The sequence below is a fragment of the Rhea pennata genome, chromosome 4, assembly GCF_028389875.1.
Source record: "Rhea pennata isolate bPtePen1 chromosome 4, bPtePen1.pri, whole genome shotgun sequence".
NCBI classification, from domain to species: Eukaryota; Metazoa; Chordata; class Aves; order Rheiformes; family Rheidae; genus Rhea; species Rhea pennata.
This window is the reverse complement of record NC_084666.1, coordinates 13,874,556-13,893,365: the sequence shown is the minus strand read 5'-3', so window position 1 is coordinate 13,893,365 and position 18,810 is coordinate 13,874,556. Positions and strand designations below refer to the sequence as shown.

Sequence of the window (18,810 nt, the reverse complement as noted above, 5' to 3'; positions counted from 1 at the left end):
ACATGGTAATCTACTGAGCTATCAGAACACATATGTCACAGTATGTTAGGAAAACAGAATGAAGGTTATGGATGTTTACACCGAAGCAGTGTCAAGAGGAGATATTCGGGATCAAAGACACACAGAGTTCTGGTCACAGAATGACTCCTACTCCGAAGGGCTTAGGTAAGATTTCAAAGGTACCTGAAATAAATGACAGTTAGATGCCAAAGGCAGATGCTGAAGGCATCTAACAGGATATAAGCCTCTATGACCCCAGCTTTTGCTGGCAGACCCTGAGCCAGACTGTATGCTACAGGCACCTCTCATGGACGAGTACTGACAAGTGCTTGCCCATGTCCCTGTGCTTCTATGTAACTTCATTACACAGCTTTTGGCAGAGTTTACTAGCTTGTGCTCCATACCAGGCTGATAAGACTATTTACTTTCTGCGTGCCTGAGTAGCGAGGGTGTGAATCAGCTCTAATCCAGAAGCAAACTGGCTCTGCTAATCAGTGCGTGATGAGTTTGTACAGCTTCTAGAGAGGAAGGGACTTGACTCTGTGATTCAGAGAGGATAAGTATCTGCCTTTTCTTCTAGAGATGCAACAAGGTTAGGATTCATTTAGCTTAATTTAAAAATCATTTATTTATTCTAAACTCCTTTAGTAGTGGGGAGAGACTGGTCTCAAAGTTGGTCTGTGACACAAACAACTTAGGCTGAGACTAATTCTGTGTGTACCTCTATCCTGCCTGTAGATCTTTTAGTTGTTTGCAGTTAGGTGGCATAAAATCCTTCTCAACTTTGTGGTCTCGGTTTGTATGCCTCATAATAAATACCTACCTGCCAGTTCAAAAAGGCACAGATCTTCTGTGGTCCAGTGCTCTGGTCCAGTGTGGTCTGCTGCTCTCTGTGGATTTCAGATTGCCTAGAGTATCTCACATGGCACTGAGCGTGTATTTTGGGGCAATTGCATTTGAACCGTACATATCTAGCCACCAGCACAGGTTGCCAAGAACAAGTTATAAGGGTGAACATTATCAAGGAAGAGCTAGACTCATGAGGTCTGTCTGCTCTTGTTAGTGATTTGATGTGTTTTTTGGATACAGGTTCCCCAAAATACATACCTGTGATTACACACATACACAGTCACATTATGCTTCCTTCAGAGTTGCTCCATACATGTTGATCCTCTACAAAAACCTAGGGTGGAAGGAAGGGGAGATTACTGAAGGCCTCTAACGCTATAGACTCTCCCTTTCAAACTGCAGTTGCCCGGCTCGACACTAACATCACACAGTGATGAGTGTTGAGTCCATTCCTGGCTGTCCTAAAGTCTGCCCCAGTCTGCCCCAAGGTGCCTCTGGCTCAGAAGAAGATTGTGCCATCTCCATGTACTTGAACGCTCTTGGAAAATTCTAGCACTTTTTAGAAATTTTTGTTTTCATGAAAACCCTAGGTAGAGAACTCTGTACACAAGGGAGAGAAAAGAATAGCCCACTAGTAACTGCCTTGGTTACTGCTCCTCAGTTAGGTGTAAAGTGTTTTTATCTTTTTAACAAAAAAGCACATTAGCTACACCCATCTGTCTCTTAAGATTAATTAATTAGATTTCCACAATTGGCATTCTTCTGGACTCTTTCTCATTTTTTAAATGTCTAGCTTTCCTTCTTCCATTTACACTTCCTCTTTTTCTTCCCTTTCTTTTCTCATTCTGCATTTCCCACCTTCATCGTTGTTTTACGTCTATTTTTACATCTTCTGTATTTCTTTTTTCCTTTCCCTGTGTTTCTCATGCCTACCTACATCTACTCCAAATGGATAAAGGGCAGCTTAATGACTAAGTTGGCACGATTAAATATTAAAAAGGCAGAGTATAGGCAATTTGCAGTAGTGCTCAGTTGTTAGCGTGGTCCCTGGCATATTTTTGGCCTGGGCAAAAAAAAAACGTTCTCTAAAGCAATTCCCTTCAGCACAACGGTCTGTTTAGCACAGACCAATGGCTATTCCTAGCAGGCAGCTGGAATGCAACAGCACTGTTTTGGAGATCAGGGTTTAGCTGTGTGGATGCCAACCAACAGTATGGGTGCCACTTAGCTTCCAGGAAACAATTCTTGCACCATTTTACTTCTGATATAAATGTAATCAATGCTAAAAAGCAGAAATGACTTTCTTATGCAGACTTCTTCTATTTGCCACCTGGCACGAGAAACTTCCTGGGTGCTGCTGGAGAATAGGAAGCAGAGGAGTGGTTTGACAGAGGTACAGATTACCCCAGATAATTTAATATTATGCAGAGTCGCTGTATCAATGTTTGACATATGCTGCTATGAAATCAGAACAGCTTTCTTTTAGCTCATGGATTTCTATGAATTTGGCCAGACACTGGAGACCAGGCCCTGTGTCTGTTCATGTATCCTAATCCTATGCCATTTTCACACCCTGCACTCTGGTTTCCATGGGAAGCAAACTTGAGCTTAAGGGCAGGATGGGATCTGCCGTTTGCCCCAACAGGATCTCCTACATGGACACTCCAGAAGAGGCATGTGTTACAGAAGCATAGCATGATGCTTTCAGGGATATGATATTTTTGCTCTTTTTTGTTAGCATATTTCCTTAAGATTTATATGGGGCAGAAGTTGGTGTTTTCCTCTTTATGCCAAAATAAGCAAATCTGCTGAACCAGCTGATCTACTCATGGGCTCACATTTTTTTTTTTTTTAAGAAAGCAGGTACAAGAATTTCCATTGCTTACTAATATATTTTGTGGCTATTATGTTTTGTAGAGTAAAAATACTCTCCCCAGATATACTTATTCAGTGAAAAATAACTTCCCTGGGATGCTTTTCTTACTTTTCTCTTCTTCATTTTATTTTTCTTTTACTAAAAATATAGTTAAACAAAAAAATGGCAGATGAAAACTAGTAAGTAGAACAACAGAGGTAGAGGAGAAAGAGTAATGCTCACTTATAACTGCAAAATACTGCCAGCTTCTTCAATTTTACAAAAATAGAAAATAGCAAGAGCCAATTTATAAGAAAACCCTTCAAAAATACAGGCAGAAAATTATCAAATGTCCATGTATCAAACTCAATTCTTGTTTCCCACAGTGGCAGCCTGATGACAAGCCAAGCTGCTTATTGTCCCAGAAATGATGCTCAGTTATCAATATTTCTATGATCATTGCCTGCAATTGATGTTGAAATGATGGCACAAAAATAATGGGGGAGGTTTTCAAAGTGAGGCATAAGATGCACATGCATATCAGCCATTATTTTTGAAAAGATGTGGCCTACATATTTCTGCGTAGAAGTTGTCCTGGTTTTGTAGGATGTGCACTTTTGCTGAAGTGTGTGAACTCCTATAAAGAACAAATGAGGGATTTTATGAAAGATAAATCTTTGCACGAGCCTGGGGAAGTTAATTTGTTCTTTTCTCTGAAGAGTGAGAGATTGTGGGTGCTTTGAACATTGTCTCTACCTAGTGTCTAGCCAAGGGAAGAGTCTTTTGGGAACTGCTGAGTGGGCTGGCCTAGAAAATGGAGCCTTCACTTTCTCAGCACAGTCATTTCCTTGTTAGATCATGGGTTTTTTCTTCTGTTTCAGACATGTTTGTAATTAACCTTCCAACAAGGCCATCTGGACAAGTTATCAGCATCACTTGCATGTAACTACTAAATCATACAACTGAGGTTTTTTTTCTCTAGCTATTTAGCAAGCTATCCCCCAAGATTCATGAATTTAAAAATTAGTATAGATATGCCTGGTCTGTTCTGACCTCAGACTTTCTCCCCTCTGGAGGATAACAGGGATAAATGTTCCTTAGATTTAGTTACTCCTAAGGGCTCCTTTCAAGGGATGTAAAAATTTCCCTTACTAGAACTTTTGTTCCTGCGGTATAACAACAGTATTAATAACTTGACTTATACCCACCTTTTACCAACATTTTTTTTTTTAACCACAGATCAGTGGTAAAGAAAGGATAACTCTGCTTATCTCTTTGTCAGGTCAGCAGAACCACTCTTAATTCTTAGCATAACTGTCCCTGAGACTACGTATCTCTTCTATTTGTACAGAATTATCCAGGCGTAAATGCAATAGAATTGTACAAACTCATTTTCAACTTCTTTTCCCTGCAAGTTTTCTTCCATATGGGTGTCCACTAGAGCCATTTACTCTTTCTTTTTTTTCTTTCTTTCTTTCTTTTTTTTTTCCTGTTTACCCTTTGTTATAACATTCAGCAAAGGAACAGCAAACTGTTTTGGGTCCACAATAGCGAGGTCACCCTGGAGCCATTCTTCAGCCTTTGTTCTCTCTAGACCTTTATCTAGAAAGCCATCAAAGCCTGCAGCTGCATCAGCTTAAAGGCAAGATAGGTCATCCACTGCAAAGCAATTTCTTATAAAGGATTCGTTGGACTAGTGCCAACTTCAAAGCAGAATGGCCCACATTACATTTGTGTTTGCCACAAACACAGCAACTGTGTCGAGCTACCCACGTTTTTAAAAAGCTGAGAACATCTGATGGAAATCTGCTCCAAAGTACCCAAGAATGGATGAACAAAGGCTAAATATCGTGTTTGTAGCTGTCCAAACTTCTGACTAAACAGACTGCTTGTTCACACACAGTTGATGTAACAAAATTTGCTTAGGTCTTGACCCAAGTCTTCCTGCAGTTCCAAACTTGATTGAAATACAGACTAATTATCTTTTTCTTCATTTCTAGCTCAAACTGAAGTGGTTTTGGTGGCCGTGCATTCCCCTCCCCCCAAATATTTCTGAGATAAATGGTTATGATTGGCGGGATTTCTGTGCTTTAGGCTTTTAGCATACCTCAAATCATGACTGTCCTGTTGAACTTACAGCTTCTCTTCCTTTTCCATTGGCTGTATCCTACCAGACAACAGACTAAAGACAAATTGCCAATACTTTTTTTCGCCTAGTCATCAAAACTGAGCAAGTGAATCCTGTAGCTTCAAGCTCTTCCCTGGTGGTTCCCAAGTTTGGCAGTGGGCTTCCTTAAACGTTTATGATTTGCACTCTGGCCTGGCATGTTTGTAACAGCCTTTTTCTTCAGCATCATGTTTTCTGTGCTAGTATTTAGCCAATCTGCTCTCTTTTTTTTCAGTCTTTTTATATATGCAATAGTGCACATATGTATAATTACATATATGGTATAATTACATTTTTTCATGATTATATATGTCACCTTCTTTTTTAACCATTGCAGGAAACAAATGCTAATTCTCCATGTCATTCAGGCATATGGGGCACAGATCAGTACTTACAGAAACAAAGCAATCAACTTCCATCCCTCTCGGGGCAGCTGCTTCATCATATGATGGGCAGCTGCAAGGAATGACTCACATTCCCTGGCAAGTTCCTCACTCCTTGGACAGCTCACTGCCTTCTTTTCCTAATCCAGAGCTGCAAGTCCAAGTCTGCAACATGCTCTTTAACCAGTTTAATCTAAAAATTGCCTATGGGTATGGATTTGACAGGAACACAAAATTTCATCAATCCAGACATGATTTCAATTTTCTTTTTATTTCTAATTCTGATAGCTTTTGCAACTCAGATTTAAGACTAGCCCCAAATGTGAGATTTCTGGATAAATATTATTCCCTATCACATCCAACCCCTTACTCTGTTTCAACTTTGCAACTGGGGAAGCTAATGCACACAAAAGGGCTGTATTTTCCCTTGAGTGGCAGAAGTGGAAAGAGAATCGGTACCTCTTCTTAGTCCAATTCTCTAGCCTCTAGGACACACTGGCAAGTAGGTGTTAGTATGCCCTGTAATAAAAAAATAGAAGAACAGTAATGTCTTTAATATAATTTCAAATACAGAAAAAAAGTGATTAATAAATTATTGTATAGTTAAACAATAGTTAAATTTGGAATAACAGTTAAATTTTGATTAAACCATCAGGTTAATAACCCATAGCTCACTTTGACAGTTTGTAAATTATAGCTAATGAATTCAGATACAGAAATAGAAAACGTGTAAGAATGGAATACAGTGAAGCACTACTAAAGCAATGTATTTCTCTGGCATTTCCAAACCTCCATAATTATGTTTCAATAACAGCCCTGGCCGGTAAGGAAAGGATACAGGTTTAACGCTGAATCCTTTACCGGATTACAATCTTTCAGCTGCTTAATTTTAATCGGCAGCACTGCAGAAATTTGGAAGAGTGTTGCCTTCATACGAAAAAGTAGAAGTCATTTATTGAAATTAAACAAAATGATCAGATGAGAGCCCGTTAGTATAATACAGTTAAATACTCAGGTGTACCATAGGTACAATGGCTCTTACATTTACACTGCTTGATCCACCAAGGATAATGTGTTCCAGATTGGGGTGTTGTTTCAGCACTGAATGAAAGGGCCAAAGGTTATTTCCTCTCTGGAAATAAATGAACGATAGAAATCATCTCTGTAGAGAATGAGAAATTCAAGACTAGTCTGTGGTGCTTTTTGAACTCAGCATGGGCTTCGCTCTCTCCTTTTCTCAGTGCTCCTGACATTCTGCCTTTGTGCCAGTTTGAATGAGCTTGGAAGAGTTGAGATGGTCTTAAAAAAAAAATCATTTTTCTGCTTTGTGGTGTTATTGAGAGACTTCTTATTTCCTCATTAACATTGGAAGTACAATAGGTGCTTTCTGTTTCAGCGTTTGATGGAACAAACAAATATTAAACAAATTCAGGAAGAAAAATACTTGAGAGTCTTAGATCAATGCAATGACTCCTCAGATCTCCACACAGCCAAAGTTCATCTCACCTCACTCTTTAGCATGTAAGAGCATATTGGCTTCCAAGAACTGCAGCCTTTTCTCTTGATGTCTACAAATTATCTCTAAGGGGCCAGTAGCTCAGACCCTAATGTTGTTCTAGACTTTATCTGGTTCAAACATTCTTCTCATAGTTTCCTGGATCTCCCTTGAAACCCTTACCAATAGTAATAGTAATAATAATAATAATAAGCCATCACATTTGCTGCTCTCCTTTGCTTGGTACTAAGAGAGTTTCAACAAGAAGTTACATACTCCGTTCAGTTGTCCAGAAACTCATATTTCAATTTTCTTAGAGTCCTTGGATGAAAATTCTCTGTCCTGGTGATTTGTCAACATTCATTTGAAAGATTTGTTCTAAAGCTGTTCTACTGACAGTTTGACTTGAGATGATGGACAAATTTCTCATAAAGGAAAGAATGTCCCTAAGCTCCTCTGTCAAGAACATTGATGTAGAAAATTCATTGACTTCCCAGCTAGGGACTCATATTTCTTGTGCTCTCTTCAAACGTCTCAGTCATCCATCGACCTGTAGGATCATCAGTAGGCTTCCCATTTCTGATGCACTTGAAAAAAATTAATACTACTAGGCTTAATACCTTTATCAATTTGTTCCCCTAAAATCTTTCTTGTTTTTTTTTCTTTTGGTCTTAACTTACCAGTGTTTGTGATCTTTTAAACATAACCTCTTTGGACAGGGTTTTCACTGTTTTTACCTTAAATAGTTTCCTTTATTCCTGCATTCAACTCTGATGGAATTTTCATGTCCTTTCAAATTTTCTTCTGAGATTTAGCACGGCATCTTCATAGTCTTTATGCCACCTGCAAGTATTTTACCTGTTCAACTGATCCTTTAAATTTCCTTTTTGCATGCTTTTTCATTATTAAGTCGTTTATATGTATCAAAGGTTACTTGAGAAGGTTTTCTGGACTATATCATATATACCAGTTATAATCACTGTTACAAAGTGCTTCTTCTATAGATACATCTCAAATCAACTCCTTGGTGCCCTTTTTGGGGAATACATCAACAGCTGCTTCTCATTTTTTAAAAGCAGCTAGTCGGAAAAAAATTGCTCCAAAAAAACAGCTGTTAATGTTTTCTAAGAATTTGGTCTCTACCTTGTAACTTTCACATGAACCTACTCACTCTGCATGAGAATACTTACGCTATGTCTTTGTGTTTGAAGGAAAAGAACAAGAATCATAACACACATAATAATATCATCAAAGTTGATACTAGGGTTGAACAGAAATGCTGACAATTTTGATGATAAAAATGATTGATGGGTATAGCACTTGCTGCTATGGTTCTTGTTACTTTTTAGAAAAGATTGCTTTGCAAAGTCCCTAAACAGTGTAGGATTTTTTTTTTTTTTTACTTACCTGAAACTACTTAGGAGTCTTTAGCAACATCTAAAAGCAATAACAAGAGGAATATTCTACTCACTCTTTTACTTCCTTTTTTTTCTCATACTGTTGGTAGTTAATAATACTTTTGCACAATAGCAGAGAGAAACAGCTGCTTATCTCCTGTTGTGTGTGTGATCAAGCTAGAGCAAGAAATTTTGTTGAGCTGCAGTCTGAACAGAGGTGTAAGAGCTCAAAAAACCACTCCACTCTGCTGGCTGTTTATGATAAGCTTTAGTGGCAGCAGGATTTAACCAAAACCCAACTGCACATATTTAGGAGGAGGAAATCATCCGTATTTAGAAAGAGAAATAAAGGACAACTTTAAAGCTAGAGAAGTGAATAGCATCAAATAGTGCAGGGGTCTACTTTATACACAGGTGCATGTGGCTATCCATAAGGCAATGGCAGCAGCTATTATTCTTAGTCATCTGCTCATGATAACTCTATCAATGTTATTAACCTTCGGTAGATTAAGAAGACAGCAGAATCAAAGTGGACAAACTTCTAGCATGGACAGTAGAGCATCCCTTCAGAGCCACGGAAAACTTCAAGATGGACGTAACAACAATTTACTGGGACACGGCTGCACAAGAGGCTGCAGCAGCTAGTGAGATACGGCTCCATCACACATGCTCGCCCGGGAGGGCAAGGAAAGTTCCTCTCCATGCATGCTTTGATCTTCGTCCCCTTGGACACCAGGAAGTCTAACTCCTTCAAAAAGCAGGATCCCTAGCCAACTGCAAACCCACAGATTACACCAGTTGAGCATTTCCACATACAACCCTGCTCTTCTTTTGACTGGGCCACTGGAAACATGATCATCAGCAACAAAGTACAATTTTGTATGTAGTTTTGACTTTCCTCTTCAAAATCCTGGAGCAAAACTTGAAACAATTCATTAGGCAGCCTCTCAAAGATTGCCAAGATTCTGACTACTTGAAAGAGACAAAGTTATATTGAGGCCAGCTTTATTCTGAAGGCTTTGCGTTATCCTCTCTGTCTCTGTTAACTAAAATGATCCAATCTGGAATTTTTGTGAAACTGCTAAAGACAGCAGTTTCTGAGCATCTGTTGTTGAGTTTATAATGGATGTATATGATGTAAATACATGAATGTAGTGTCAAATAGGCCAAACACTGAATAATTTCATTTAACCACCTGAAGCCCATTGAAGAATTTGCAGCGTGACTGTATTCACATTGTTCTTTATGCATTCTGCTTAGTAGTAAAAGATGTGACTCTGGCCAAGTCAAAGTTTTGCTAATGATTTTAGTGGATGCAGGACCAGATTCAGTAGTAGTGTATTATAACCATGACAAAGAAAGATCTTTTTATTAGTAACGATAGGCTGACCAAACCAGAGTTGAAAAGTAGCTTAGTAAGGGGAGCTAAAAATATTAGGAATTTGCTCAGATTCATAGTTAGATGTTAAAAAATGTGAAGAATTTACGTGTGTCTCTGTTTTCATGTATCTATTCTAGATAAGAACTGTCTTGAATAGAAAGCAACACACTTTATCCAAAGCATTACTAACATGAAAGCCTTTTTTGTTTGTTTTGTAGCATCCACAGTTCCATACATTTGTGGTATTTTACAGCTTGTATATCCACATTTTGATAATAAATGCATGCTTGTTCTGTCCTATTGTGCTTTTATTTTTTTAAAGATTATCATCCATAAGCAAATTTCTTTTTCAACTTTTTAAAACAAATAAATTAGGCTTTTGGAAGTGATAAGCATTTTATTTATAATACTCTATTTGTACTGTATTGTTTCTGTTTTATCTTTTACAAAACAAAGTTCTTTGTAATTGAATCTATTTTGAAATTTGGGTTCACATTATGTGTAATTTTTGTCACAAAATTTTCATAAAATACAACTTTTTACAGTTCCATGAAATGATATGGTGTTCCTATCAACAACAAAACAGTTTACAACTGTAATAAGGTAGAGATTTTACATCTGTCATGAATATAGTTGTGTTCACTTGATTAATCTGGGCATAGGCTGACCTAATTATAGGATCAAGGAAAGGAATTTCTCTGGTCCTGAGAGGACACGTTTCATTGTCCAGAATAAACGGCTTCATGCTCATCTTCTTCTTATAATGACCTTTTTCTTCCTTAATTTTGGTTTCACTTGGGAAGGACCAACATGGACAACATTCCACACAATTTCTGGAAATTCAGAGTCAGAACAGAACAGATGGGGTTTCAAGGGACCTTTGGAAATCATTTCGTTCAATCCTTCCTGCTCAAACAGGGTCCACCAGAATAGGCTGCCCAGGACTATGTCCTGTCAAGTTTTGAGTATTTCCAAGGATGGAGACTCCATAACCTCCCTGGACCACATATTCCAGTGTTCATTCACCCTCACAACCACCCTTTTTATGTTCAGCTGGAATTTCCTGTGTTTAAATTTGTGTCCATTGTCTCTCATCCTGTCACTAGCCACCACTGAGAAGAGTCTGGCTCAGTTTTCTTTATTAACTCCCATCAGATATTTATATACACTGATCAGACCTGCTCTGAGCCTTCTCTTCTTCAGGCTGAACAGTCCGCTCCTCTCCTCCTATGACAAATATTTCAGTCCCTTAATCATCTCTGTGGCCCTTTGCTGGACTCGCGCCAGTACCTTTGTATCTCTCTTACTGGGGAGCCCAGAACTGGCCACAGCACTCCAGGTGTTGCCTCACCAGTGCTGAGTAAAAGGGAAGGATCATCCCCCTCTTGACGTATTGGCAATGCTCTTCCTGATGCAGCCCAGGAGGCTGTTAGCCGCCTTTGCCAAGAAGGTGCGTTGCTGGTCCATGTTCAATTCGTTGTCCACCAGGATCTCCAGTCCTGGTCTGCAAAGGTGAGAGCTCTTGCTCTGTTCTAATTAAAATACATCTTGATCTAGATCTTGGTCCTGGAAAAAAAAATAAAATAAATTCTTTATTTGAGTAATCTCACAGAAATTAATGGCACTCTTCATAAGTAAGTGTTTGCAGGATCCATGCTGTATCAGATAACACAGATTAAAGCCATGAAAATTTTAGAAGCAAGGTCAGTAATATGTCAAGTTTATCCAAAAATTTCCAATTTGAAAAACACCTGTCAAAAAAGGAAGATAATTATCAACATTAATTTTTGCCTGTAATTACAATTATTTTGAGTGACAAGAGTTATTATGGATGATCTTGTACAAAGTCAACAGTATAGCTTGCATCAGCACTGATGTGTATGTTAAAACTGAGAAGGCATTCTTGAAGTGAATCTCCCAGTCTTTCCATTTTACCACATTTTTGTTCATACTTTAGCACACAAATCAGATTCTTTCTGGATGACATTAAACCAGAAGACGTGCTCCTGGAGCACACTTAATGCCGTCTCTCCATCTTTGGGTCTTTAGACCATGGAAACAGATTAGAATAAGTCTGTAGTGAAATCTCCTGCAATGTGTCCAGAGCAGATGTCAGGTCTGCATCACTGACTGCTTTGCACTACAGAACCCCTCCTATTAGGCTGCAACTCTTGCACTACAGCCATAAAGAAGGCTGTGTTTATAGAATAAACTCTAAAGGAACAAATAATCTGATCCAAAGTCAGACTGTCGGAATTTCATTAGTGATAGTATTGCAGACTGAGTCTTTTCTTTCTTCCTCTGCAGATGGAATTTAATTAGCGACTGGAACCTACTGAACATTTGCTGTCTGATCTGGCTCACTGCAGAGTATCTCTGCAAATGCTCTACTAAGCTGGTTTTGAGAGGAGCCTAGTTATTTTGTAGTTAGCATCTCCACAAAAAATGTTTGCACACTGTATTGTGCACAAATGCAAGCTCACTCTGACGCTCTTTAATTTCATGCTTATTACTATGTGGTCGTTGCTCAAACAACTTACTACAGTTTGCAAAAAAAAAAAAAAAAAAAAATCACTAGTGCTCAGATCTAGTTAACTACAGTCCATGGCACTTTGTTCGACTGTAAGCTGAACTTTACTCTGCATGTAATTATCTTTGTCTACATTACACAGCTCAGACAATACCCTCAACTACACAGTGAAAACCTAAATAAATTCTTAATTCCTCTTTCCTTTTAACCAACATAGATGTAATGAACTGACCTGTCACAGGAGACTGTGAAGAAGGGAAAGAACTCAGCTCCTTTTGTAGTAATTTGTGCTTTCTGAGGATTATGAGAGTAATACAAGAAAAGTAGTCACAGCCTGGAAATAAGCCTGAAAAGTCTTTGAAAAGGATTTGTCTTAGCCTTAGACATGTACAAAATATATACTTCTGCAGCTGAATTAGTCAGATCTAGAGTCAAAAATAAAGAGGGAGAGAGAAAAAAAGGATTTTTCTTTTTTCTTTTTTTTTTTTTTTTTTATTTTTTTGCTTTCAGATTGCTTTCAAAATGTGGTGCATTTGCTCTATTCAACTGTCTCAGCAGCTGGATCTCACTGCAGCCCTGCCCCCATGGAGCAGGAAGCAGGTGTCCCTGTGCAGTGCAGATGCAGGTGTGCACACTGAGCACTGACATTCAGTCAGATGAGTCTTGTTTGCTATGTCACAGACATCTGATGGAGATGCAGTCTTAACTTCTTGTGAAAAAAAAGAGAATGTTTCTGATCATTTTAGCACAAGGTAGACTTGAGTCATTTAAACAGTTTCTATCCATACATGGGAAAGGCTGGAGAAGCTATGCAACAACACTTCCTTGCAATGAACACTGCCTGGCTTTTCCAGCACAAAGGAGCAGAAAGAGAAACAGGCAAGGCAGCCCAAATAAGGCATGGAAGGTTTTTGCAAAATACTCAGTGAGATGGCGGCAAAAAACAATGTGAGGCAGTCATAAAACCAAAAGAAGCTCCTTGGGACTCATTTATTCTATACAGCTTTATTGCTCTACAAAAGCAGCTAGTGATCTCAACTCCCAAAGTCTCATCTGGTTTCTTCAAGTCATTTCAAGGGTAAAATATTTTGTCTCATTTCTGTTCCAAATAGAGAAAAGAGAAGGAGATCTATCTAGCTGGTTGTTCACACAGCTGGAAAAGCAGTTTGCTCTTACAATATTTCATTGCAAAGCCACTTGCTTCGCAATGTTACATTTCTGGTCACTGTCACAGATGAATGAGGAGTAATGCACTTTACTCCTAACAGAGTAGCAGCAATATGTTTTATTGCGGTAAAATAGTGATTTAACAAAATTCAATCATAAATAAGACAGTGATTTAACAAGGGTCAATGACGAGGTTATTTACTGTGTGGAGGACAGGGTCATATAAAAGTGTCACGGAGGCCCTCCCGTTGAGTCACAAGGTTTGGAGTGGACCCCCTTGCTTTCCAAACTTCTCTTCAGAGGAGCCTGGGCACAGCTGGATCCAATCTTAGTCCCAGACTTGATCAATGGTTTATGTCTAAGAATTATGTGCACAATCAATCAGAGACGTAACTTAGCTAAGTTTGCAAAGTTCAGCATGCTTTTCAGCTATTAGTCACTTATTGGGGACTTGTCTTGAGTAAGGAATCTCTCAGCCTCAAGGAGTAACCTTGAGAGACATCCCTGCTCAAGAGGAGATTCCACTGTGTAGCCAGCTGCTGTGCAGGAGAGCTCAATGGGCTCTGGGCTGCCCGCCCTATTTTGGGGTAAGATAGTTGACTCAGTCATATTTGCCTGCTAGTGGATTTTAGTTGGTGCATGCTTAGTCAGCCCCTGCCCGGGTGCTGTAGAAGACCTCTCTATGTGAGAGGTCAGGTTGGGGTGGTGGGAGAAAGCGGGAAAGAGAGCACATCGGCAGGGAGGGAAACACACTGCCACACTCTACCCCATGCCTATAGTCTTTCACAGAGTGACAGTACAGTCATGTCTTGCCTCTGTACCATAAATAGTATATTGATAATTGATGCACCCACAGTCCTTTATTAAATCTATCCTATTTAATCCCTCACAAACTTGGAGTGTCTCTCTCCACTGCTATCCTAGCTTCTCTTGCCTGCCTTGTGGTCACGCTTGGCGTAGTTGGCAGGATACCGCTGTGGAGAAGCCTGTTTGGGTGTGAGAGGACAAGGAGGAGGTGGGGAACGACGTTCCCAGGTGGCTGCAGGTTGGTGGGCACCCATGGCTTGCAAGTTGTCAGGGTAGGTCACCCCCGCAGCATGGCCAGAGTCAGAAAGTGAGCCAGGGGTATCCCCTGAGTGGCTAGTGGAACTGGTTTCCAAACTCCAGCTGGGAAAAGCAGGGCTGGGCATAAAAGACAGCAGCTGATCTAGGGTGGATCTTCCTGACTGTGCTCCACACCAAGGACGAGGTGCTGTGACAGAGTGCCAGCGAATTAGGTAGGTGGAAAGTGACCTCGCAGTCACTCAGGAGGCTCGACGAGTGACCCAGGAGGCTGGGACTGTAACCACAGATCAAGCCGAGAAGCTGCAGCACTGGTGTGCTGTTATGGCCACCCACACTGCAAACAGCCAGAGGCAATGGGGGGGCAGCAAGAGGTCCATCCCCTGGCTGCGCGGGCACTGGCATGAAAAAGCAAATTGGGATCTGGAAACTTGGGATGGAAACATCTGGCACTCCGATGATCCCCCTTGCTCAGAGTCAGACACAGAGCATGAGGGGGAGGTAGCTGCCTGGCCTGTGTCAGAGCAGTGGCTTTCCGGACCGACTGCAGCCAATCTGCAAGGGCTCTACAGCTACTTGTGATTTTAAAGTATCAGTAAAAGATATGCATGGGCACTACCAGCAGCAGCCCCGTGAAGGGTTAGTAAGGAGGTTGTTAAGGCTGTGGGACAATGCAGCAGATGCTGTTTATTTTACTAGAGAGGAGATTGATAGGATGAGGGCTCTGCCCCAGGGTCCCAGGCTGCGCTACACTCTCCACATCTTGCAGCAACAAAACCAGAATGCCTTCTCCTTCTTGATGGAGTGGCTGATGAACACAGTGTGTTTAACCTGGCCAACTCCTGTGGACATCAATGACAGACTCACTGAGCAGGTTTCTATCACAGCAGGGATAAACCAGCTGTGGCAACTAGGGATGTTATCCAGAATTTAGTCCCCTGGTTTTATTGGGCCAGATCAGGCCCCCAAGAGCAAAACCATATGGATTAAGACGCTGCAAATTGCCACCCGCATCTTAAAGCAATGATGCTACCCACGACTGGAGTGGGACCAGTACAGTGGGGGAAGTTGCAGCGCTGCTACCTCAGTTAGCAGAGGTGTCCTCTGTTAGCAGAGATGGGAAGTCAGCATGAAGGAGGGTAAACATGAAAAAGAAAAAAAAAAGAGTGAGCCACGGCACTGTGTTGTGAGACCTGCTGCGAGACAGCGTGCCATGGCAGGAGGCAGATAGTAAGCCCAGAGCAGAGCTGCTGGAGGGGTGGCTGCAGCTGCAGCCAGAGCAGCACACAGCCCACAGAGGTGGGGAAGCATGGCGAGCAGCCTGGAGAGCCCTGGGGGCTGATGACACTCACTGCCCCACTGTCAGCATGCACAGAGGGACACTGGACATGGCGCAAAAACATGCCAGGCAATTGTCCCTAAGTACCTGCTCCACGGTGGCTGCAGATCAAACAGTACTATATTCACAGAGGGCAGAAGCCTGGGGAGATATGTCCTGACTGCTGTAGACACGTGCTCTCGTCTGTTATATAGCCACTCCTGTGCCACAGCTATCCAGGCTCACACCATGAAGGTGTAAGACTTGATTGGGTTATATGGTTCCCTGGAAGTCCAAAGTGATCAGGGCACTCAGTTTACCAGGAATGACATTCAAAATTGGGCCAGAGAGCGAGGAATATCTGGGATATATCACATACCCTACCATTCGCAAACAGTAGGATTGATAGAGCGAACGAACAGGTTACTCAAAGAGCAGCTATGCAAACCATCCCCTACTGGCACCCTAGCAGGTTCGAGCAGAAACATTCTTCAGGCAACTGCCTGCCTCAGGGACCAACCACCGCACCCCGAAGCCTGCCTCCGCAGGCGAGCTGTGCCTGGCAGTGAGTGCAGGGTTGGATCTGCAGCTGCCACACAAAGAAATAACCCTGGAATCAGAAAGCCACCATCTTTTGAGTATGGGGCTGGTCGCTGCCATACCTCAAGGGTATTATGGTTGCATGACACCCTGTAACAGTTTAGCTCTCCGGGGGTTGGATGTCATTGAGGGGTCACTGAATCAGACTGTCTTGAAGAGGTGAAGGTTGTGATCTATCACACCATATTCCAGCCCCTGGGATGCACCCAGGGAGACCAAACAGCCCAAATGACATGTGAGCTGATGAGAGTCCCCACTATCCAAGAAGCAGTTTCCTTGCAACCCACGCAGCAACAAGGCAGTTTGGGGTCTATAGGGTGTGCTGTGTGGGTGCATGATCTGGTTGGAAGGACCACTGGAAGAGGAAATCATTGCTGATGGTCCAGGAGATATCCACCTGGTACTAATTAAATGATAAAGTGTCCCACAGTCTATATCCCCTCCAGGGGGGTATACATTCACTATTCACTGTGATTTAGTTGTTTGCATACCTTAGCTGTTAAGTGGGCTAATACTGGAAAGGCATGCTGAACCTCATCCACACACTGGAGACACCGATACCTCGTCTCTGTCAGCCAGGGATAGGCGTGTAGCGAGAGCACTTGCTGGAGACCTGGTGAGGAGTCAGTGAGTTGCAGAGTATGTAGTAGCAGGTCCACCATGTGAAACTACATACCGACCAAACTCCCATCAGGGCCAGGCATGCATATCCCATTTTGTCAACCACATCTAGGTGCTTCCTGGGCAGAAGCTGCCCAAGGTTAGTGCAGCTGAGATAACAAAATGGTTCTGGTAGATTTAAGGGGTCCTTACAAACAATGAATTGAGTCCTACCTGGGCGTCCAACTCGTGTGTCCGACCTGTGCCTCCGGCAGCCTCCTGTCGCATCCCCCTCTCTCGGTTCCCAGGATTCCCCGTGCAGCTTGTAGTGTAAGTGCTTTACTAAATCTACCCTGTTTAACCCCTCACAAACTTCTAATGTCTCTTTCCGCTAGCATCCAGCCTCTCTTGCCTCTCTTGTGGTCACAATCACACATGCATGTTTCCACTCTACCATTCCATGTAAAACTGCCAGATTGCCTTCTGTTCCGTTTGCTCCTTCTGCATTGTGAATTAAATATTGACATAGCACTGTAAGTGTTTAATTATTATTTGTCATAAAATACAAATAGATCTTTTCATCTGTATTCATGACAAAAATGATTGACGGAATATTTTCAGAAATTTTTCCATAGATTTTTTGAGGGTGGTGGTAACAGATTTTTGCACTCTACTCAAAATTACATCAGATTATATAAAATAGGAAATAATAAGCAGCAATCTATCCATTCAATTTATTTAGGTATTTTCTGCTTGCAGAAATATATGATCACAATTTAAAATTAATTTTTGGCAGTTTAAACCTAAACATTCATATATTGGGATGTACTATGAAACATTGGCTGCTGAACGCACACAGCATTTTTCTGCTTTCCAGCTGGATGGCTATGCCTACACTTCTGCCGTGAAAAACATATTCCAACATAGTTAAAGCTTTGAGGTTTTGGACAAGTACATTTACAGTTTTTGTGCCAGAAAGACATAACTTTGTGGTGGCGATTGGAAAGGAAGCATATACTCTGTCATTCACTTAAGAAAACACAGTTGTACTCACAGACCTCCTGTGCTAGAACCTGCCTCAAGAACAGATCTGGAACAAGCCATCATCATGCAAGTAATCACCATTATTTCTGTATCTGGCCCAGATCTCATCTGTGGCCAAATGGATTCATTCATGGAGGCTCTTAATGACAAGGGACTGAAGCCAAGACTCTTCCTACCTCCAGGGTTGGTCTGCATAGACTCTGCCTTCTTCTATGGCAAAACAATCAGCAACTTTTGGAGGTTGCTGGAGCATAAATCATTTACCCTGCTAGGAAGCCCCAAGAATATTTTCTCCTGTATAGCAGTTGCAGTTTGGTCCCTTAGCATGTGCTGCCAACAGACCCTCTGGCTAATTTTGAATGAGGAATAACATAAAGCTTCTATAGATCCTCCTGGTACCATGCGAAAGAAAGCCTCCATGCTAGATATGTGTGATTTTTTTTAAACAAGAGATTTGCAGTTCTTCTTCTGGAGAGCATATTATTAGCTAAATAACTAATTTCTTATGCATACTGTGCTTAATCATCTTTGCTTTCGTCAGAGTTGTTGCTTCTGCTTATCTTTATTTTAGTGATTGGATCAACTGCTCTCTGGCCAGCAGGGGAAAATGTTTTCATATTTTTAGCATTCATTTAGCAATGCAAATTTGGTTGCTATAATAATGTTTATGAGACAATACACAGTACAATCAGGACCTTAATAATGACTGATACTAGGTCTATTCCATACATCAAAGATCTTGGCTCAGAAGTATAAACTCTATTTTTAATATGGAAGGAGGAATGTACATAATCAATTAGAATAGTTTTTACAAAATAGCTAAACAGTCCTCTGCGAGTCCTCCCAGAGGTTCAAAATCATAACCTAAGGCAGCAAGTTTTGTTGCTCAGTGTTTACAGTCATAAACAATAAAACAAGGATATAAGAATCTCTGTAACATTGAATCTCCCTTAAGAGAAATA

At 41.0% G+C, this 18,810-nt stretch overlaps 1 protein-coding gene across 1 annotated transcript in view; it reads left to right on the top strand.

The window, feature by feature from the left end:
* Positions 1–8,791, top strand: part of STK32B (serine/threonine kinase 32B) — a 161,479-nt gene extending 152,688 nt beyond the window's left edge. The window contains exon 12 of the mRNA XM_062574564.1: positions 8,653–8,791. Coding sequence (XP_062430548.1) covers positions 8,653–8,791 — 139 coding nt within the window. The remainder of the gene's footprint in view (positions 1–8,652) is intronic.
* Positions 8,792–18,810: the final 10,019 nt, after the last annotated feature.